Source organism: Seriola dumerili, unplaced genomic scaffold (genome assembly GCF_002260705.1).
Source record: "Seriola dumerili isolate Sdu_G_001 unplaced genomic scaffold, Sdu_1.0 BDQW01000073.1, whole genome shotgun sequence".
Lineage (NCBI taxonomy): Eukaryota > Metazoa > Chordata > Actinopteri > Carangiformes > Carangidae > Seriola > Seriola dumerili.
Window position 1 is genome coordinate 3,881,610 of NW_019174328.1, and position 24,160 is coordinate 3,905,769.

Below are 24,160 nucleotides of genomic sequence, written 5' to 3' on the forward strand. Positions count from 1 at the left end.
AGGATCCAGGACCTAAGTGCCGCAGCCACCAATGCATTCTCCCGTTGATGCTTCTCTCTTCTCAATAAATGTGTTTACTGTGTTAATAAGTCGGCTCGGAGGGTTTAACTAGGAGAGCGTCAGATGTGCCCTGAAACGCATTTGTGAGATTAAATTTTGCAGTGTTTATTCCTGGAACTAAGGCCATTCATGTTTATAATGGGTCAGACATCATTGGGTTGACTTGATAAGCAGGTCAACAGAATTAAACTCTAATGCATTTTTGAATGAATACACACACATCCTCTATGTTCATTTGGATGTCCTTTATGCTTTGTTCAGAAAGTTTCCCTTTTATTTTCAACCTTTTAGTTTCTAAGTTTCTTCCATTTCTACAAATTACTTTTCATACCACCTCTGTCAATGCAAGGAGTGTGGAGCGTAAGCACCACTTGTTGGCACTTTAAGGTCCCATATTTGACACTTTTCCTGTGTTTCATTTGAAGTGTTGATCCATAAGAAGATAGATTTGTGGTTTTAAGGGCCAGAAACGAAACGAGGCATCTCTAACATGGATATTCAGGGCTATTTCTGGGTTTTGAAACCTTACACTCTGAATCATAGATTTTGTCTAAATGCCTAAAAAAAAAAAAAAAATTTGAGACATCTTCAGTTATATAACTTCCATTAGGGATGAGCAATACCATCAAATCTGGTATAGATCTGAAAGTTATATCAGGGCTAGTCTCCGAAGGCAATACTTTTTATTAGTGCAAGCAATTGTGTCATTTAAGTACCACCAAATTATTTGCCAAACTTTTTACTTATTCTTATGTATGTGTTAATCAGATGCATGTTAAAGAATGGTTTTCATGTGCATCTTATTTTTGTTAAAGTTTCTCAGTCGTAACTAAATACCCAACATAATGTCGAAATGTTGGATGTTCACATACAGAACTGTCTCGAAGATGATTCACGCCACACCATTGCAGCCACATCTAGTGTCATGTAGGAAGGGCTGTTCAACTCTTCCATGAAGTGACTCATTAATGATCAAAGTGGCTTCACAGCAAGAAGGTCCTGTGTTTGTGACCGACCATGTTGGACCGGAGCCTTTCAGTGTGCAGTCTGCATGTTCTCCCTTACTGCCACAATCCAAAGACATGCAGGTGAAATTAATCAGAAAATGCCATTTGATGCATCTTGTGCTTGTGCAAGTGTCACGTATATGCACAGCCACCTATAGCCTACGAAGACTGATCAGACAACAAAGGAAAAAGAAAGTTAGAGTCACCAAAAGTATCATTTTTATTGATCTGTGAATTTTTGTACAAGCAAATAAATATCTCACACTGATGTTTCAAAAATATTTTGAAATTATAATCCATCCTAATCAGACATAGTACCATATAGCTTCATATATCACAAAATATAGGTTCATATTGCTCATCAGCATACAGTGACATAACATAAGAATAAAATGACTAAAATAACATCACAAAATGCACCTGAGGTACAGTTCAGCCATTATTTAACATCACTCCATATTCCCATTATTTTTTAAGGTGAATTCCTTCTGATATTCCAACTGTCTTCCAGAGCTATAGGTATCTACACAAAAGGTATCAGATGAAGTAAGATTGCAACCATCCCCAAATGGAGACAGATGAAACAGCATTTCACTGAAAAACTGGCAGATGTAGACTCACGGGAGATCCAAGGGTGTTGCATGTTGGAGAAGTGGCAAGCTGCGCAAAGCTAGATTCAGACCGACGCAGTTGTCATTTTGTCGTCCAGTTGTTTAAATAGCAAATACATTTGTGCCCATCTGAGCGCGCATGGGTGTGTGTCTTAAAATGAGGTGTGGTCAGATGTATTTTTGGCGCATAGCTATCTTGAAACAGCGGAAATACCTGATCTGAAGTCTATATGGCACAGTATTTATCTGTTATTTTAAGTGCGCATTATCAAGAGAGTAATATGCGCCTGCATAGGTAGGTGCACTCTGCCTGTTGCGCGCAAGCAGAGTGAGCTGAAAATGTGCTTCAGATGTTTGGATAAGTCGAGTGGAACATTACAATCCAGCCTCAGAAGGTCGGAGCATTGTCTCTTGGACAAAAACGAGGCTCTGCAGAGAAGCTTAAATTCGACACAATGTTTCCCATTCATCTGACTAAATTTTCCCACCACATTTTCATAGAAAACCGACGATATATTTCCACTTCTCATAATATAAAAGAAAAGATGTCTAACGTTGTGATATGTGTCGTCTGTCTGTTTCTTTGTAGAGCTTTCTTACCTCTCGGGACGCACAGAGCTGCTGCGGGCCGGGACTCACTGGTCAGTCACAATATGACTTGATCAACTTGCCATAAATATCACCTCAGTGGCTATAATCACCTTTTCTAATGTATATATTCTCATTTAGGTTGTTCAAGAGGTTTGAATCTAAACTGTCAACATCCAATTAATGAATTAATTTGGTACAAAACCACAAAACTAAAATAATATTTTTTTGTAAGTTTACCTTCCACAATCAGAATACAGTAAAGCCGTAGAGTTAAAACTCACACAGCTTCAATCACCACTGCCACTCCAGCAGGCTCCAGCGCCTCATTTATGGCTGTTGCTATCTGTTTGGTTAGACGCTCCTGAACTGTGGAGAACACAGTGAAAACAAACGCACAGTTAATCTAACACAGGAGGAAAAACAGAAAAAGATTATGAAAATAAAAGAGTAAAGTCAATCATATTTGACCTTGAAGCCTCCTGCTGAAAATCTCAACAATTCTGGAAAAGTAGAAAACAAAGCGAATAAAATGGGGGTTCTGTTTTCTTTTCATTTTTAGTGTGTGTGTGTGTGTGTGTGTGTGTGTGTGTGTGTGTGTGTGTGTGTGTGTGTGTGCGTGGGATCCTGTGGTTATCACTTACCTTGCGAGCTTACTCAGACCAACCACCTTCTTGTTTGGGATGTACGCTATGTGAGCCTGACACAATGAAACAAAGCGTAACTGAAATAAGAGCAAAAACGACAACAAAAGGGTATTATTCTTTCAGGACTCTGAGTGTCTCTGTAATTGAATTACCTTCCCAAAGAAGGGCACCAGATGATGTTCACAAAGAGAGAAAAAATCGATGTCCTTGACAACCACCACCTCATCATGGCTTTCATTAAAGATGGCATCGCTCAGGATAGCTGTGCAGATGAAAATGCTGGTTACATATTCTGCTTTACTGGAGAAAATAATCAAATCAAATGTGGAAGTGTCTTCTGAGTTTTGAATATTTCGCAGTAAATGTTGATTAAATTTATTGAGGCAATGACAACAAACTTTATGTATATAATGTTTCTTACATTTAATTATGGACATACTGACCAGTCTTTGCGTAAAGTTGTGTTTACATAATCCTAAACTTTATAAAAGTATAATTGCATTTATCGCAGTACGACACAAAATGCTTAAAACTAGTGATTTTTGTCATGAGAAAGGTCAATCCTCTGCGCACTCACCTTGGGTCGTCTCCTGGTAGCCCTTTGTGAAGAACTGCATGGCCTTGGCTGCGCGTAATGGTGTGCGTAAAAGCCCCTCCCGCTCAGTGTCCTCACTCAGCTCGCTCAGTACGGTGCTGTAAGCTTTCGCCATACAAGACAACTCGGTCAAATCTTCAGCTTCCTTTGAGACTGTCTCCTCTTTGCACAAATCATCATGTTTAGACTCAATACACTTGCTCAACTCAGCACCGCTCTGTGGCGAACTGAAACTCCATTCTGGCTCTTGGTTGCTCTCAATGAAAGACGCTGCAGAACACAGTTAGATGGCCCCCTGTTGTGAGTCGTTCGGTCAGTGGTCTCAGGAGGGAAATCCCGCTTGTTTTTATGCCGACGTTGGAAACTAACATGCAACAGTTTCCAGGAGAAATTGACCACCTTTTCCAATTTCCCAAAGTGGGCCCCAGTAATGAGGAGAAGGGCTGTGTTTTAGCAGGAAAAAATCTTACTTGATTACACCTGTAAAACAAGTGAAAGGACCTTATGGTGCTCCTGCCCAGCCAAGCGCAGTGTCATTACCCACGCTTCTGCTCAAATGCTGTGAAAATTTATAAGTGCTGCCCAGTTCATCCCTGATTCATCTTGTGCACATTTGTGACGGTTATTTTCATTCACCTTAAAAGTTTTATTTCTTTTATAATATTGAGGTTAACCATTTCCATGTGACTTCAGACTATCCCACTATCTCACTGCCCTGGCATCATTGGAATAACACTACCATTTCCCAACAGAGGCATCTGATTAATGTGCAAATCAATTCCAAATTATCTCACAACTGATGCCAAGAACCAGCTGATCCTGAGACATCAGGGGAGATAATCAAGGGTCTAAGGTCACCATGGACCATGACTGCACATTAAAATTTTAGTGTGGCACAACCCTCACTCCTTTAATTTCCTGTAGCCTGTGTCTGTAGTGCACATATATATGATTATGGTAATGTCATCACTATATTACAAGAGCATCTATACCAGGGTGAGGAAAATGTCAGTTTGCAAAGTACAACTCCACTAATTTTATCAATATCCAGCTGCTGATTGAAACTTTACTCAGAACTGTTGAAATGGTTGTGCAAGGGATATATGCTGCGTGCTGCGTGATCTCCTGAGTCCTGACATCACTGTGTCAGAAAAAAGCTTGTAAAAAGCAGTACATACAAGCCAGTATCGCACTGGCTGGTGCGTGATGTATGCTTGCACTGTCCGACCTAATTGTTTTTCACTGATGTGGATTAATGGGCATAGCAAACTGCAGACTCTGAATCTGAGACAAGGATTATACAAACCTACAAACTATTTCAGTCTAAGTCCTCCCTTCATGAAGTTTATCATTTTCTGTTATTGCTGCAACTGTTTTATAGAGGAGTTGATTTAATTCTAAGGTTGTAGTTTAAATGGCTGTTGAAGTGTATTGAATTATAGTGAGAGGTGTTTTTAATATTTCATTTGTCCTCAGTGATAGAAGAATGACGGAAAAATGTTTTGGAAAACACCTCTCACTATGATGTAACATAACTGACTTTTGTTTTCATTTACACTCAAAAAAGACATTATTCTCAACTACATGTTAACACCAGTGCACCGTTGCTGAACCACATGACAGCACCGAAGGACTCTAAAGGAATCTGCTCACATCTCATATGACAAGAGCATTAGAAATAGACGTGTTGGGTTCCAATAGGCCGGACTGAAAATTTGTTGTGCTTTCATCTTCATAACAAGTCCAGGAGTGTGCATCATGGTGAACAAGTATCAGCTTACAGGCAACGTGACCAATCATATCAAACAAATCAACAGTTACATCCAACGAAGACAATCTTCTGATCACTGTGCTGCCGGTCACAGTCTGCCCCGGCTTGCTACATACTGTTGTTGCCTTTGTTTGATGTGTTGATTGGTTTCTCCTCTGCTCTAGTTTCTTATTAAAATATATCATAGCATCTCTCCCCCTGTGAATTTACTTTGTGTATCTCAATAATATGTGTCTGTTCTGTAGCCCCGGTGGGTTTATTGTGCTCCTCACTGAATACATTACAAGCTTCTTAGATGTACTGATGAGCACCCTGAGGAGCAGAACTGATTCCGCTAAATAAATGTGTGTAGCTATTTGTTGTGATGCTGATTCTGTTTGTCTGTTGATTAGTGTCTGACACAGAAACAGCACCTACATCCATGTAATACAGGATTATCTCGAGAGCTTTAACGTGCAAAACAGAGTGAGCAGAGCGGAAAGAGACGAATCAGCTCAAAGATCAATTAAGTCAGATGATCATGTCAAGTTACGTAAGAAAGCACAATTTATAAGTAAAAAAGAGGCCATGCTAAATTACAGCCTGTTCTCTGGTTCTCTGTTGAGGTTAAGGGCCACAATTGTACCACACCCACAATCATGTTGCAGTTCCAGGGAATCAAACCTAGAACAGTGTGTTGTTGTTGTTGTTGTTGTTGTTGTTTGTATAATTTTTCACTTTCAAAGACTGGATTAATAGAGAAAACACCAAAAAATAGCTAAAAGTAGACACATTAAAGTGTCCTCTGAGTTATTAGTGGAAATCCTTGACAGAAATTTTTAATAGAACTACTTGAAAAACTGGAAGCAAATCAAATCTGCTATCAGGGGACTGCTTATCGAAATAATGAGTTCATTAGGCTAACAAAGAGCCAGGCATATTGCAAGCGGTAGCCTTCAAATGACAGAACAGAACGTCTCCCTTTTCTGTGGAAACTATTTAAAATGGACAAATGAATACAGATAAGGTTTTGACATCATATTCACAGAACTGGTGTGATGTGGCTTTTTAACATACAACACGTGGCTGCTACTTGGTGGCCACCACGTGGCCTGCAGTGGTGACTGCTTTGTTCATGTTTGCATGCTGTGACAACCCTCTCCACCTGCGTACCTGTTGCTTCCTGTGTGTGGCTGCTTCCTTTTACAGGTATTAGAGGCGGGTGTGGCAAAGGGTTGCCAGTACCTGGGCTCATCATCAGACCTGGCACACCTGGGCCCTGTGTGCTGACAATGTCTTATGTGTGTATGTAATTTTCTAAACTTGCTGCTTAACCAGTTGTTGCTTTTACAAATCTAAATCAAATCTATACTTAATCTTGGATTATAACATTAAGAGTTTCAACTACACCTGAGAGTTTCCTCTACGTTTTCTGAGAACTTTGTTTTTTGTCCTAGACATGCACGGTCCTTTGTCTGTCAGACAGTTAAAACATTATGCATAAGCGACCAGCATCAACACACATCACACTGGAACATGTGGTGTGAAACACTTTGCGGTTTCTCTGATGTGGAAAAGCCTTCTGAACAAAGAGCTTCCTGTCAGTCAGCGTAATCCCTAACTCCACTGCCCACATGATATCAATTGAATCGTCCCTTTAGATAACTCTTTGTTACACCTTATCCTTGAGTTTTGGACTAAAAACGATTTCATTCACTCATTTAGACAGTTTGTTTCATGCATGTTTGTTAAACTACTAAGAAGTTTCTTAGAAAGAAAACGTTTTCCTCTAATAACTTGACTGTGTATCAGAAACATCTTTTTCCCTTCAATTTTAGGCCCCTCACTTCTCAGCGACACAGACTGACCTAATTAAACAGAGAGACACATTAATGAGACCTCAAAAGACCTGTATAATCCTGTTTAATTGATACACCAAAACAAATACTGCATGTATTCTGCACTTGTCTATAGCAATTCTTTACTTTTTAACCTCTAACCCAAATCTTTAACTTTGCCTTTAATTTTTTACAATTATAAAAGGCTTGAAAATGGCTAAACCAATCTGTGGATTTGAGTTTGACTGTAAAATAAATACAGAGTAATCTACAGTTCGATAATATACAAGTCAACTTCTGTAATGTAAAGAAAACCCTTATGTTAATTTGACTTTGTCTTTTTTATTTTTTAATTATAGAGTAATTTAGAAAATGGTTAAACTTCTTCAGACATGTGGCTCGCTGTGTCTGCCTGATCATCAGTGTCACTTAACTTGCTTCTTTTTGATGTCCCTGGGTGGTACTTTGCTTTTCCGGGCTTCACCCTCAGGTAGTGAAAACCAGTGCATCAAATTTAGATTATCCATCCTGTTCAACACGAGATCAGACCTCACCCTGCTGACTGTCTTGTGCTTCAAAGGGAAGCTGGTATCTACCCACATCACGTCTGGGCTCACTTATAGCACATTCATCAAAATGAATCTGGCACAGCAGTCACATCTATAATAGCCGCATTATCCAGTGATGGATCTGCATGCTGGTTTTTCAACATCTGGGAAATGGTTTGATGCTCCACATTAATTTGGATGTAAACGTTCTCTTTATCTGGTTCTGTATTTTTAAATGTTCTATGTGCAACACCAAATGCTGCATATCCAAAGCATCTTAAGACATCCTTGGCTGTAAAACCAATCTCTCTAAATTTTTGATAAAACAGTGTTAACCAAAATATCCATTTCTATGATGAATGACGAGACACCTTTAATACTCCACAACCCTGCAGAAGTTTCCTTTCCTGAGTTTCCTGAAATCAGTGATGCTGCTCTGGAGCTGATCCTGAGATTCTCTGCTGTGCAGAAGAGAAACAAACAGAAAATTACCTCCACTAAACAACACATTTTATCGCTTTGAATTGTTTGGTTTCGTTTTAAATGATTCAGCCTTTTGATCCTGTTAGGCATGACTGTGTAGGCACCATGAAGGGCTGGTGTGTGCTGACTGCCACAATGCTGCCATGACTAATGATGCAGCAAATTCAGTCAATTCTTCATGCATTTACTCGCTCATATGGTCTTCACAATGGCAATGAAAATGGTGACATTAATTTCATTTATATAGAAATAAATTAAGATAAACATAACAAAATAACCCGACAATGGATTGATGCTGGTTTATTATTTACAGGGTGTTAAATGGGACCGTCATCAGACACACTGTGTACACATGAGGAATGTAGTGATGAAAATAAAAACCTGAGACAAAGGAAGACAAAGGCATCTTGATTAAAACACACCAGATTTTTTAAGTGGCACTGATTTCTGTATCAAGGGACCTGCAATGCTTTACTGTCCAGCTAACTCATTTTTGATCCATGAGACCACAGTATGTTTTTGCACTGGAGTCTTTTGCATGGCTTTTTCCGAGCTCCAGGCTGTTGTCATATCATATGTCTTCCTCTGGTGACTGAGCAGCTCTGAACTGCTGCTCTGAGTGATCTCCTCTCGCAGCCATGGAGCCCTGTGGTTCTTCGGCCTCCTGCCTGCCTGACCCCCTTCAGCTGGAAGAGTCTAATTGCTTTCACGTTTCTTTTGCTCAATTTAGCAGTTACCGTGTCCTGTGAATTCTCAACACCTACAGTACTACATATTTTCTCGTCCTTGATCTGCTCCTTCACTCTTGTGTTTTACAGTTCTACAAACACTTCCTTGGACTTCATGCCTAATGTTTCACAGTTTGTATTCATCTTTATCTTTTAATAGGACACAGATGTACTGGATAAAAGGACCAATGTTACTCTCCACCCATGGGTGGTAAAACACTCATGGGTGGAAAACAACCAAATCCATGGAATTTATTAACATAAATTCAAGACAACCAAGACACTAAGTCAAGACAACAAAAGACATAACAGTGACACAAAATCCCAAGCTGAGAGGCAGCAAGTCCAGCAGTCCACCAGTAGCCTCTCCCTGCATCAGTACAGCTTGCACAAGAATCCTCATTTATTTACATCACACTGTGTGGAAATAGAGATTGATTTTGTGAAATGTTAAAATACAATAGATGCAAGCGGGGCTAATCTTAAAATTTGAATTATTATATTATCACCTGTGGATGCTATTAAGGCATTCTTTATTTCAATGGAAATATTTCAGATTAAGTAAAAAATTTATGACTGATATAATCATAAAATGGAAAAGATGGGAGTCCTAAACAAAAACCTTGAAGATGTGCAGTTTTTGATAATAAGTGCTCCTGCAGGATGAGCATGTATTTTGTGCTTGGATAACACATGGATGAAATGAAACCTGATTGGCTAATACAACTCTAAAAGTATGAAGAGAACAATAATTTTGTTTGACGAATCAACCAGCAATTTTGTTTCCTTACTGTAGCCACAAGATGGCGACACTGCCATTGTCACCACATGAGCAACTCCCAAATACTCTACATATACAGTTCATTCAAAAGAGAACTAAGTTTGTTAAAAATGTTTTATTTTATTTATTTATTCATTGTTTTTGTCTTTTTTTTAGTCCGTGTGTATTTCTTTTATTTTAAACAATGTCTTTCTCTATATACATATACTCTGTTTACTGAATATGGGATTACTGTCTATTGAACTCTTGAATATTATTCAGCAGTTATTATAAATCATAGCATCAGTTCTGTCCTGTATTTATCTTTTTTACCTTTATACAATTACAATTCCAAGAGCTGCTCCCAGATTAAAAAGAGTGTACTGTATACACACGTCCTCTCAACCAGGAACAAATTGAATTGCAAACTGAGTATGAACAGCAATCTTACAATAATTCAGGATGAGCTCAAATCCAAAAACAATGTTTTTGTGAAAGATTTCAACATGAAAAATGATCTGCACATCGCACAAAATAATGCTCATGTAATTTTCTTAGTCACCTTACTAGGAAAAATGAACATGAACCGCTCACTAAACATCCGACCAAATGTCTGTCTCACTCCATCTACTTAATATCCCGACTGATCTGCATCCAAATCTATTTCTGTACTAAGTGACTCCCCATGCCAAAACATTGTCTGTCAGCACTTATGATTTGCATTAGTTTATTTGGACGTCAGACTCGTAGCTTGCTGAAGTAAATTAAAGTTCACTAAACACTTGAACAATAGTGTAGTCTTCTCTGTTATTCACACGGCAGCTAAAACTTTCAGAATGATCCTGGTAGAATAAACTCCACCTCCTATTCCTTCAATCATTTGCAAGTAGTCTAATCATACACAAATGAAAACAATCAACATTATAAATAGTTAGGTGTGGAGGCTGGGACACTTCTCTCTCTGAAGTTTCCACAGTCTCGCATTTATACTAGAAGTGGTCTGAGAATATGGTATTGTCATCAGACCTTTCTCCTTCAGATCCAGCTGAATCACACTCATTCACCCTGGACACCTTAGGGAGTCATCATATCTCACTGTGGATTGCTTGCAGATGAAACAGCATAGACCTGGTAGGAAAGGTCCTCGCTGACTAAAATAGTGTGAATCACTCCTGGCAGAAGAATCAGTGCTAATACAATTCTCTTTCATTTCCTTTCATAAGCACAAATTAGATCAGCATCTCGGAGATGTAAAAGCTAATGTGTTCGGGCTGCTGGTGATTTCCCCTGAACTCAACCTCAGCTCCAAGCTAACTACTACATTACTCACACCACTTCCACTTCCCATTACGCCTTGTGTCATGTGCACATGAATGATCCGACTCCAGGAGATGACTTCATGTGTGGGTGAGAGTGACTATGAATGCTCCTTTCAGACATTTTAATTGTTCAAAGATTTACTTTGGTACAAGTTATGACACATATTCACTGATCACGGCCATATAATGCCATATCTAATTCTACAGCACTTGAGGTTTGAGAGTGTGGCATTAATAAGTGTTTGACTTGATTTCACTTAGGGGGACTGTAGTTTTTCTTGCCATCCTGACATTTCCACTAATTAATACCTTTATTTCTTGTTTTCTTTGTGGATAAATTACTTTGTTCTGTACTTTAAAGTCCAATTGATGAGGCCAGGAAAGCTTGCAGGTATGCCCAGATTACCCTGCTAAAAGCTCCGGGGGAAAAATTAGCTTCTGGGCCCCTCCTAACCACCTATTGGTCTCACTCTCTGTGTAATGTGTAAGGTTTTTCTATGCTTGGATACTACCAGTCCCCCATTTGTTCAGTGGTAATTTGACTGAATACAAAACAAATTAGAAATATACAATAAGAAAGCACTAAACTGGAATAGTGAAGATTTTAAAACTAGATTCTAACATGTGGCCCCTCTTCAAGACAGGGCATCAGGTATAAAGCAAGACATATCTTAAGGCCTTTATCATGTCAGTTAATATTGTACTTTACGTTTGTGCATATTCACAAATATATCCAAATTAAATGACTAAAAACCAGTTGACATTAAGTCTTGAGCTTTCCAGGTTCTAAGAACAGTTGCCCAGTTGGTTATCCAGCCTTGGGTATGATGATAATAGGAGTCATATTGGTGGGAGTAATGTGATTATTGTAGTTATTATTATACATTCTTTACTTATGACTGTCTGATCCTAATTGTGAAATTAAGTTATTCCTCCTCGCTTGGATTGTTCCCCGTGGTTTCATTGACTTCACAGGCAGAGCCACTGCTGGCCTTCTTACCTGAATGACATCAGTGAGTCAGTAGTCCGGCCTGGCCGGGACACCATCAGCATCACTTCACCTCTCCACGTTTCCAAGTAGCTGCCAGCGGACAGCCTCAGCCTCCTCTGCCCGTTCATTGGAGCCACAGAACGCCCGTCACGAGGAGCCAGCTCCAGGGCATTCCCTATCCGCGTGCTGTGTCGGAAGTGGCCGCCTTTTCCTTTTCCTCCATTGGACTGAGCCGCTGTCAGTCGGGTTCACTCACGTTGAACATCGTCCGCCTCTCCGGCTCTCTGTCGGCTGAGACCGCCGTCATATTGGCTGCTAGAGGCAGCAGCGACCACGGCAGAAGAGAAGACCCCCACCATGATGAAGAACGGGCTTTCGCGGCACTTAAAGACTAAATTAACTTTTTAAATATTTTTTATTAGTATTTAACTAATTATTGTTAAAATATTCGGGATGATACCGTCAAGTATCCGCGTACCTTTAGTGCTTTCATCCGACACCGTGGTCCGCAAAGGGGATATATGCCTGACTTCTCTTAATAGCCATTTTTTGCAGACAAAGAGAGCAGTTGAATAGGGCTTTCACAAGGCACAAGGGTAAGATATGAATTCGAGAAACAAACCATTACTTGTCACGCATGTCACATTTGTCTACGCAGCATCTTTAAACATCACTGCACCACTTGGCATATTTCTACAATCTTTTGTGTCGATTTTTCATAAGCTAACCCGCTAACCCCGCTAGCTGGCTGGTTAGCCAAAGCTAACTAAAACGTTAGAAACCCCCAGTCCAGGGAATGCTAACGTTTAGCATTTTTGACAGCTCGTAAGCCTGAACTGTAAGTTAGCCATCTGTTGCCAACTAAAAGAAAGACGTTTCTAATTTACTTCTGAAAAATATTATACATCTGACTCGAGCCACTCAGCCAGCTGGGCAATATGAGATTAGCTAACGTTATCTTCGCGGCTGTAGCCACATTTAGCGGTGTATTGGGTCTGACTGTGGATGGTTAACGTGTTAGCAAGTGAGCTAACTTGGCAGGGACCGGGGAAAAGTGGGGCCTCTAGTAAGCCTAAAGGCCTTCCAACCATTTCTATAGACCAGCTATAACAACGTTTTAGCTCGATTATTGTGGGTCTTGTATTGACATACCTGTAAGTTTGTCCGTTAGAGTAACGGAACCGTACTGTCCACGTTAATCTGCATGACAAGATCACATTCAACGGAGGCAGCTTTGAAATTGTAGGAATAACTTAAGGTTAACATTAACTCTAAACGGTGTTTGAATTTGAATGCAAGTTAAGGTATTCTTTTACACATAATTTGACGTAACTAATGTTAATTACAGATTTCTTACCTGTATGACTTGAATTTTTTCTTTATTAATTATTGAGTTAGACCTAAGAACAAAGCTACACAAGGGCAGAATAATAATTTTACATACACTGTTGATGTGCTCAAGAACGATGTAATATTGAGTTTCAGGAATTTGTTTGACTGTGCATAGTCTGCCTCTATTTGAAAAGTCTATTTTTAGCAAAAAATTTATTCTGACTCTTGTTTAGTGGAGGAAAAAATGCAGAGCTTGTCATATCAAAATTTCTATTAAAAGTCTTAATATTTGTTGAGATTTAAATGATAGGAAGAATCAGTGTTTTTTATCAGTCATTTGCAGACCCTGTATGGCTATCTGCCATCCCACATATCTTTAAGAATGCGAGATGCTGCAGATATCTCATTAACTCTGGTCTGTTCTGAGCAGAAAAGGCGTCCTCCCTTAATCTTGTCTTCTCTCCAGCCCTCTCTTAGATCAGTGTGATCCCAGGAGAATGGGTGTGTTGGGCTGCCGGAGAGTAGAAGTAGCCTAGTTCTGTTTCAGGGAGACTTTAAATGGTTGTGGACTGGTTTGCACTATTGGTGTGGCCATTGTTATCAGTCGCGACTCATAGAGAATTATATAGGACGGCTATATTTAAAAAATCACTGTTGAATTAGCTAAGTGGAGTTAATTCTTGGCAGAAATCTTCAATATGAGATGCCTAAATATTGTGAGTCCTTCTGCAGACATACAAACCCATTTCTTGGTTGTAAAGTATAAATAAGAAGAGCAAGAGTTAAATGTGAAAATTGTAACTTAGATATGCACCAAATGGAGTACGTTGTTGCAAGCTTTTGTTTAATGCATTGCTGCAAATTGTCTGATGTAAGAGTTCGAGGTCACAACAGTGGTTTGCATTTAATAAATGCACTGACCTAAAAGGTGGTGAACTTTGTTGTTGTTTGGTCAGACATCCAGTATTATTAATGTTGTCTGTTTTGGATAGCTCCAACAGTTTCCTTGATATCTCATAAGAATGGAGCCATGCTAATGAGGACACAGGGCAGATTATAGAGGTTTCAGATCTCGTTGGTCATTCCTTCAAATTTGCAGTAATTCTTACATTTTCATGGTTCAACTCCCAACATTCTGTCTCCTGGCTTGTAAGGTTAATCTTCTGAACACTTGTCATTTATTATTGTTAAATTGCGGTGACAATCATAGGGTTAAGTTATAGGCATGTTTTAATCATACTTGGTCACAATTTACGAAGTTTTGGAGATCCTGCCCCCTTTGAGCCATGTGTCTTGGTCACTGGAACTTTTCATTGTTTGTATTTTTTAAGCGATTACCAAGCTGAGGGATAAAACACACCAACCCGGATGGAAAATCCAGCCTCTCAAGATGTAACTGATAAAACATTAGCTTCACAGTTCCAGTTTATCTTGGAGGTTAAACAGCAGGGTGTGAACATGCAGTCATAGTTCGAGGGTCAGTGTTTTCTTGCTGACAGTGCAATTACAGAATAAAGACAAATCTGGCAAATTTAGTCTGTGGCTGGTAAGACTTTGTGCTCCAACAAAAATTTTGGCGAATGATAGGCAGTTGTTTGCATGTTTTGATTTCTAAAGACAGATTGGCCGGACAAATAGTTCAAGTACATTTTGAGCCATGTTGCTTCTTTGGTGAAACCTTTGATTGTCTAAGTTAGTTTGAATCTTGAAATTGTCAAGATGTGTTAGTATGCTATGGAGCCAAGATATTGAAATCATAAATAGCTTAAGTAACACTTCAGTTAAACTTTCACATGTGGGTTGTGGGTAGAGATGCACTGCTCCCACCTTCTCTCTCCTGATTGTTATACCTAATTAGTTGATTACTAGTGCTTTTGTATTTAAATGTCTTTCTCAGATTACTGTTAAATCTGTTAAACTGTGTGTAACATGAGGCATGCCATCTCTTAACTAAAAGCAGAGACATTATATGTCATTATTTTCTTTGGTTTTTGCAGAGTTTGGTTTACGTTGTTATAGGTGGTTTACAAAATTGTGTGAAAATTTATGAAAACAGTGAGTAAGGTACATTATTTATTGCAGTTCAGTCATGCCTGACTAATACATGATCCATTTACAGAAGGTGTGTATCTGGAGCATCGCAAATTATAGGAACATTTTCTAAACAAATGTGAAGCATCAATCAGTCAGTTGGCTGCAGTAAGAAGCTTTGGACCTAACCATTAAATTAATTTCCAACGTGAAGGAGTTTGCTAGGAATGGTGATTATTGATCACCAATCACTGTTGAGAGTAGGGCTGCAATAAATGATTATTTCCATTATTCATTGATCTGCCAGTTATTTTCTCAATTAATCATTTGGCCCAGAAAACTGTAAAAAGAAAATAGCACAGCACATATTTCAGCACAAAGGCTATGCCATCAAATATCTCTTTTTGTGTGACTATAGTCCAGAACCCTATATTATTCATATTCATCTCAGAACCTGGAACTGTCCAGTGTTTTGCTTTTGCTTGAAAATGACTTTCAAAGAAAACAATCCCTTGGCAATTTATTTTCTTTTGATTGGTTGATTGATAAATCAATTAATTGTTGCAGCATAAGGTAAGCATTAGCTTAATGAAGATGTACTCAGTTGGCACAGCATTATTTGTGCATACGTGGGACAGCTGAAGTTCCACACACTGTGGACACTTGCCATAAAGTGAGGAGTTATAATCAGAGCTCATGCTGTGGGCACAATGCCAGTGGTTTTCTATACAACAGGAATGGCACATTAAAAAGAGTTTCTCACCTTGGTGACATGTTGCAAATTTAAGTTCACCCAAACTGGAGATCAATTCACAGTTCTTTGATCAGCTAGGGGTCACAGTGTTCTGTGATTCCTATTTTACAGCATAAATATATATTCACAATCTTAAATTTATATAAACAGAAGTAAGTGTGTTAGGAGATTAGGACACCCATTTTAACTTTTTCTCATTAGTAAAGGCAATTTAACGCTACAGTCCTTTCTCAGTGCAGCATTGATCAGTTGACGATAACCATATGACAAAGACAAATCTTTCTAATTTGATAGGGCCACGTGTTGCGTAAGGATGTGCAGAAGCAGAAAGAGCAATGTTGGGCATTGGGATTTAAGTAGTTACCTTGTGTTTTGGTGTTTACTAAATTAAATGATCTAATTGTGTGTGCCAAGAAAACGGGCCACATCATTATTTAAATTAAGGCTTTAATAAGAAAAACATGCACTTTGTATTTTATAAGCTTTTAATGGTCGATTAATAATATGGCCAACTATTGATTAATAGGTCTAAGTTTTATTACTAAGGACCTGCAACAACACACATAGCCTCATAGTACAAGCATTAGCAACAGTAATAAAAAAGACTCTAAAATGAAAAGAAAATTTTAATATAATTAAATCAGAGGTAAATATAAGTAAATTCACCTGGCATTTTACATAGCCAAAATCAGATGCATAAAAAATTATAATATATAATTTTGTTTTCAAATGTAGTAGCAAACTCCTGGCCACAGCTTGCAGTGTGCGTTTGTGCGCGCGCGCGTGTGTGTGTGTGTTGCATTGCTGACATAGGCTTCGTTGTGTATGACAGGGAGGAAGTTTTACAGCTTTGAAAAAAACGTTTTAAACCAGCTCTAGTGATTGTCATTTTCACCCAACATATTTTTAAGTATAGTTAAGTAAGTATAATTTAATTGCAGCATATAGATATTAGTACAATGAAATTGATCAGGAAAATGATTTGGTGCTGAAAAGCATGTGGGAGCGTTGCTTTGGATGTTGTTTGTTAGAAAATATGTCTAGTTTATCTTTGGAGTTCCATCTGAAGCCAGTGGCAATCAGATTGGGAGTGTAAGGCCAGTTGTGGATTTAGGTACTGGCACTGCCGCATAAGAGAATAAGAGGAAGACGTACAACAGACCAGACAATGCACTTTCTCAAGCATATTGTGTGCTCGCACATTTAAATCAGAATAAGAGTCATTAGTCTGGTCACATTCATAGTTTAACTTAGCTGTGTGAATAAGACATTTTTTCATAGCAACAAATTAATTGTAGGTGTATGTATCACAAAAATCTTTTGTGAGTACAAACCAAGTCAGTGTGTAGGATGACTATGGCCAAGTCTGGAGAGATGTCAAGAGTTTGTTAGTGATAGCCTTAGAACTGCCCTCAGCAAATCAACTTAATCAGTCGTGCTGAAGACTGGTCTGATTTCCTGCGCATCACAGGTTCCTTGTCTCTCACAGCTGACTGTGCAAATCCATAATGTCTTTATCAATATTTGGAGGCAAAGTCTGCATGCAGCTCGACATGATGCCAGGTAGTTGGATAGCTGCTTTTAGCCCAGAAGCATATTGAATTAGCCTATCAAAAAAAAGGGAGAGAAGTGGGAGGAAGTGAGGTAGACGAGCCACAGAGGGACTAATGTCTTTGAGTTCCTGTGTGTTAGTGAATAGCACATGCAATGAATGCTGACAGGGTTGGGGATTTAAATTTGAATGAGAACTCTGATGATTGAAGTGCATATTCTTACCTGCATCATATGATTCACTGCTTGCACCTCATATGCATGGATAAAGTTTGATCATGTTATCAGTTTCTGTATAGAGTTTTCTTGAGAATGAAATAAAATTTGTTTTGTTCAAGCAGTAAATGACCAAACACAGTGTAGTAATTCACTTTTAGGAACAAAGAACTAAAACTTAAGTGTGAGGCCCTAAAGTGTTTTAGAGATGTTTCAAATTGGTAAGGTTTTCAGGTATCAGAATGTTTTTACTACAGGGATTTGGATTTACTGGCAACAATAAAATGTATACCTTAATAAATCTGTGAAGTACAGGAAAAAAAAAACTGAAACAGGAAAGGAAATGCTGCATTATGGAATCCTTCAAGGTTTTGTGTTTGGCAGGCCACATACCTGTGGTGACTTTGCTCACTGTAAAATTCAAACACAGTTTGGTGCCACTACTTCCAAATCTGTCAAATTCTAGGAAAGTGATAAATCAATGGCATTTGTGAGTGTGTATGTGCATGTATGTGTGCCCCGTCTGCTGCTGTTACAGGGAAAGTTTTTGGTCAGGTCTAGACTGGCTCTGTAATACAGTACATACCAGCAGATCAGCTGTGAGCAGATCCTGGGTTCATTTATAGCTGTGGCCTTGTGTCCCTGCACGTCTGCCTGGCAACTCCCAACTCTGCTGTTCCAACTACTCAAGCTCACCCACCTCTCAGACACTTTGGCCCCGTTACACTCACACCATGTCTAATTACTAGATACACAGTAGTCTGGGGAATTAAAATGTAGGACATTCTTTATATAGCTTGTACCTCAGTATTAAATATAGGTGCCGTTGCTGTTGCAAGATTTCTCCACCTGTGACTTAATCAGTTTTGTCTCCTGTTTCCTCCAGGTCCCAGGGGCTCCTATTGATGAAGAAAGTGGGCAACATGTGGAGCAACCTGAAGAGCAAATGCCAGACACTCTTTCACAACAACAGTTCAGGACCCAGTGAAAGCAGGGTTGAGGCAGATGCCGTCCACTGTGTGGTGGATCTTGGCCAAGGGGGCAGCTCAGGTGATGCGCATGCATCAGGAGCCTCCAGTCCATCACGGAGCCTCCTACCAGTGCCAATGGTAACATCAGGACGCCGCCATCACAACTGTGTGTCGGACATCCCTCAGATAGTAGAGATCACTATCGACAAGGACACTGAGGATGTGCGGGGAGGATCAGGGGGTGTTCCCTTGGCCCGGAGAGACTCCTATTCCCGTCATGCTCCATGGGGGGGCAAGAAAAAACACTCATGTTCCACCAAAACCCAGAGCTCTCTGGAGGCAGATAGGCGGTCTGGCCGTTTAAGGGGGAGTGGGAATCGCAGGGACAGGCGTTATGCAGTCAGCTCCATCCAGGAGATGAGCGACTCTGTATCTGGAGGACGCAGTCTGAATGCTCGGTCTTTGCGCCAGCGGCTAAGTGATACAGTAGGACTGTGCTTACCCCTGCCTACTCGTAGACGCTCCCGTTCAACTAAGAACCCTGTCACCTCCAAACGTAAGATTCACCTAACAGAGCTCATGCTGGAGACCTGCCCCTTCCCACCAGGCTCAGACCTTGCTCACAAGTGGCACTTGATCAAGCAACACACAGCACCGGTCAGCCCGCATTCCTCCACTGCCCTGCTTGATGCCTTTGACCCGGCCCACCCCTCTCCTGAGGATGAAGAGGAACGTCTACGTGAGCGCCGCAGACTTAGCATTGAGGAAGGTGTGGACCCACCACCTAATGCACAGATCCACACCCTGGAGGCCTCAGTGCCAGGCTCCTCTCTCTACAAACTGGGACCAAAGATGGCTCCTGGCATAGGAGAGGCCTCTGGGGATGGCCGGGCCTCAGGGACTGGCAGCACTGTGGGCGCTGGATCATCAGGGGCCTGTGGGCAGGTGTTGGGGGCTTCAGTGTCAGCCCAGGACTGTGACTCTGAGGAGGATTCGACCACCCTCTGTCTACAGGCCAGGAGGCCTAAGCAGAGGCACGCCTCTGGCGATGGTCACTTGAGCCGGCAGCAACCTGGACCGTGGAAGGTTCACACCCAGATAGACTACATCCACTGCCTGGTGCCGGACCTATTGCAGATCACTGCTCTGCCCTGTTACTGGGGTGTGATGGACCGCTACGAGGCTGAGGCACTGCTGGATGGACGGCCGGAGGGCACCTTCCTACTGCGTGACTCAGCCCAGGAGGACTACCTCTTCTCCGTTAGCTTCCGCCGTTACAACCGCTCACTGCACGCCCGCATCGAGCAGTGGAACCACAACTTCAGCTTTGACGCCCATGACCCTTGTGTTTTCCACTCTTCCACCGTCACAGGACTGCTGGAGCACTACAAGGACCCCAGCGCCTGCATGTTTTTTGAACCGCTGCTCACAGCACCTCTCCATCGAACCTTTCCCTTTGGCCTGCAGCACTTGGCACGAGCTGCCATCTGCCGCTGGACCACATACGATGGTATAGGCTCTTTGCCGCTGCCCCCTGCCCTGCAGGACTTCCTCAAGGAGTATCACTATAAACAGAAAGTACGAGTTCGCTGGCTGGAGAGGGAACCGCCACTCAAGGTCAAATAGGGCGGGCTTCTCCATTGCCTGTACACACACTGCAGCAGGATCACAGAACTTGAGAAATTCCTCATTAGCCAATTAGAGGCTATGCTGATATGGCTCTCTTTCTGGTGGGGGATGGAATTTAAATATAACAAGCTATACAAGATTCATTCTAATCTTTGTTTTAGTTATTACTTACATCACAGAAAATACATATGATTATATTCAGTATAATGCTGTCTGGCAAGCACATGTTTTTGTGTTGAACAGGTTGTTTTGACAGGGAGGGAAGGCACAAATATCAGTGCTTTGTGTCTTTTCTCTCCCGCTTTGTGCTAAACGTCTGCCTGATCCCACAACATCACCCTGCCTGTAGACCTGCCTGCATGCCTCCCCTGTTCATCCCAAATTGCTATTTAGGCCCACATGGCTATGTTGTACAGTTCACTTTGTGCTTTCTTTATTTTTTTTTAATTTCCTTAGCTTGTCAAAGCACCTAGTGGATACACCTTCCCAAGAGGGTTTAAGGTGTGTATGGGTTGAGAGGGCATCTGGAGGTGCTATTGGTATATTGCAGTCAGAGCTTGTCCCATGGATAGAGCTACATAAGGCACATTCTTTGCCATCTCTTTGCACGCATGAGTATCACCTGAGCCAGAGACGAGGACAGATTCTAAGAGGGTCCAGAGAGTTCAGGACAGCACATCAGGGAAAATAAGTGCTTTCTAAGGATAATACTCTAGTCCTTAAAAACACTAGTTCCTCCTTAAGCAGTAATGGTGAATGATGAATAATAAATCAGTCTGCTGTGTACTATTTAGTGAGCAATCTAAACTTGTCAACTTTCTTTCCCCGCTGTGCAGAATTGCTTTTGAAACAGACTGTAAGGAAATATTCTGACAGTTCTTGCCATGGTTACATATGTCAAAGCAGTCTGTCAGTTCTTCACTGGCCACAGGCTCTTCAACTCTGCACACTATTGTGCACATAGGCACCCAGTTCATTTTTTTCCTGTGAAATTTAGCTCCAAAGGTAACATTTGAATCGTGCTACGGCTTTCTAGTGTTTAGTTTTACACCTGCTTCTTTCAGTTAGCACCTTTGGGTGGCATCTGGCGATACAGAAAGCTTGGACCCTGTGTTTTCAAGTTGGTTATTTTTCTCCCATTTTCACCAGGCACTAGTAACATTGGTGCAGCTAGCTGTGCACTGTGGTTATTTAATGGAATGCTAACAGGTGCTTTCTGAGGAGTTGAGGGTGCGTGTGACAAGTGCTAGGTGAAGACAATCGATGAAAATTCAAAATGCCAGTGTCCCTTTAAACATGACAGTGAGCTGGTCTGCTCACACTAGTGAGGCTTGATTGATAATGGGCTTTTTCATGGGAGACCCCCCCATAGTAACAGATGGTGAATGGGCCAGACAGACAACGTCATAAAATAATCTGCTTGTGAAGATGAATTAAAACTCCCACAATTAGATTGCAGAACCCTTTCCTGCCTGAATTTATATTTCTTTTATGAAAACATGTTAAAATATGTTGAGCTGTTTTAATGAAGAGCACTGTGTCACAGACAGGAAAGAGGTCATGCAGGCTTTTCTTGGGAGTTAATGTCCCGCACTTAACAGCTAATTACCCCAAGAAATCCCCTCATTGCCCGGTTGCATTTATAGTCATAGCATTGAGTGCAGGCAACACTTGACTCTCAAGAGGTTGGTATATACTTGAGAGCTTTAGTTATGTAATCTGAATGATTTCAGTTGTGTGGGACAAAAACACTGCTAGCTATCCAGTCATTTCTGTTGTGTTCTCAGTGTGAAGAGAAAATAAGTGTAACCTATGTGCCTTTTAGAAAACCATTTGTCTTGTTTCATAATCAGTTGCTTTGTAGTCCAAACCTGGTGCAGATGCTTCAACACAGTGCACTCGGATGCTATAAAATGAGACTGAAGAGAATAACAATGAAGACGTGCATGAGCTTAAAACTCAATGGGAAAAAAAACTGTAGTGGTGCTATGTTGGTTAAGATATGACAGGTTATTGAAATGATAAGTTTTACATTAGCTACATCTGTTCTCAATCACTAATGCATGCATTAGTCCTTCGCCATATTATGGCTTGTGTGGTAGTATTAGGTTGGTAGAGGGTCCAATGCCAGCCCTACTGTAGCATATTTCAGCTCAAGATATCCATGTTTTTCCAGCCCTCACATGTGTAGGTTCTTGGCTGCAACTTGACAAACAAATCCTAATGAGAGGGCAGGAAGGTTAACTCTTAACTGTGAGCATGTTGATCAGAATAATCCAACTTCTGATGACAGTGCCTGAGTTGGCCATCAGCAACATGTTTGTCCTTAATCTTAATTAGTAGTAAATACATATTAACTGGCTTTAAAAAAAAAAGAAAAAAAAAAAGAAAGTAGTTGAACTTTGAATCAAACGTGTGCACAAGACTGTGGGAGAATGAGGTGGGTACAAACAAACAGATTACCTTAAGGCGTTCAGAGAACATTGTTCTAAAATAAATACAATTATCTGGAAATTCCATTGATGAAAACACTGCAGTTAATGTGTAAAAGTGAAATATTAAAGCTGAAACACACATGAGCTCATGATCACTGGAAGGGTTCATCTGTAAAAGTTGTCAAACTAGTTCATTTTTTAGTCTGTGTGTGTGTGTGTGTGTGCGCGCTCATGTGTCCTATCAGCCCGCACATACGTTAAAGGTTATTTTTGTTCTCATCAGTGAGGATGAATCATGAACAAGTGTCATGCATTTTCTTGCCCATGAATAGCTGAGACGGTGACCAAAGCTCTTGCACACAGCTGTGTGTATTAACTACTGGGCTAATGCTTATTGCAGTGCTCAGTGGTGCTAAAATTTAAGCTAAATTATCAGCTTTACAAACAAATGAAAGTTAGTTCCATACTATAGTATGAAGACTGCTCTTTTTTGCAACATATTCATGAGGGAGGACAAGGCCGTGTAAAGCTCCCATCTACACCCTGAAACTCAACACACCTATTTTCACATATTTATCAGGCAGTAAGATCATTTTTATGCAGGTAGTAAAAGATGTGCGGGTTAAAGGGTTAATATTTCACAAACCGATTTGTAATTTCTATACTACATTGTGGATTGATTAACGTTTATCGAACATTTCCCCACTTAAGAGTCTGGAACATTTTCTACTTGCCGGCACTTTGTTGTCAGAAATCATGAAAACCACACATTAATCACCTGTATATGTTAGAGTGGCAGGAGTGAATGTTAGGAGGAGGGGGATAAGGCTGACATTTTAGTTGCTTGCATGTGCACTTTTATGCTTCATAATTTTTAGCATCCAACACTGTCAAATAGAAGAAATACAGACAGCAGCTTCAGAAAATATTCAGACCCCTTTATTGTGTTTATAGATTTGATTTTATAAATGACTGAAATTGCCCATCAATCTACACTCAATAATCCAATGTTTTTTAAGTGAAAACATGTTTTTACTAATTTTTGCTAATTTATTAAAAATCAAAAACTGAAATCTCATTTACAAAAGCATTCAGACCCTTAATTCATTATTCAAATTTTTTGAAACTTATGAAGCTCTGAGTGAGTGAGAGTCACCTCTCAGACCAGGGCTCTTTTTATCTGGTGACTCTGTCTATCCCATTGATTCCAAACTTCTTCCATTTCACAATTGTTAGCTTTAGAAATGGTTTTATATCCTTGTCCTGACCTTTGCCTCACCATAGTTAAAAATAAAATCTATAACACAATAAAGTGA

The 24,160-nt window shown here is 40.2% G+C and overlaps 2 protein-coding genes across 2 annotated transcripts; one reads left to right on the forward strand and one right to left on the reverse strand.

Moving 5' to 3' along the window:
* Positions 1-2,546: 2,546 nt before the first annotated feature.
* On the reverse strand, positions 2,547-12,284 carry LOC111220778 (GTP cyclohydrolase 1-like). Its single transcript, XM_022743997.1, has 6 exons — positions 12,182-12,284; positions 3,491-3,778; positions 3,066-3,175; positions 2,911-2,966; positions 2,738-2,769; positions 2,547-2,635 (listed from the first exon to the last, which is right to left on the reverse strand). Exons 1-6 carry the CDS (start codon positions 12,282-12,284, stop codon positions 2,547-2,549), a joined length of 678 nt encoding a protein of 225 aa, XP_022599718.1.
* socs5 (suppressor of cytokine signaling 5) lies at positions 12,221-23,827 on the forward strand. Its single transcript, XM_022743663.1, has 2 exons — positions 12,221-12,521; positions 18,696-23,827. The coding sequence occupies exon 2, from the start codon at positions 18,715-18,717 to the stop codon at positions 20,404-20,406; it is 1,692 nt and encodes a 563-aa protein (XP_022599384.1). The 5' UTR covers positions 12,221-12,521; positions 18,696-18,714; the 3' UTR covers positions 20,407-23,827.
* Positions 23,828-24,160: the final 333 nt, after the last annotated feature.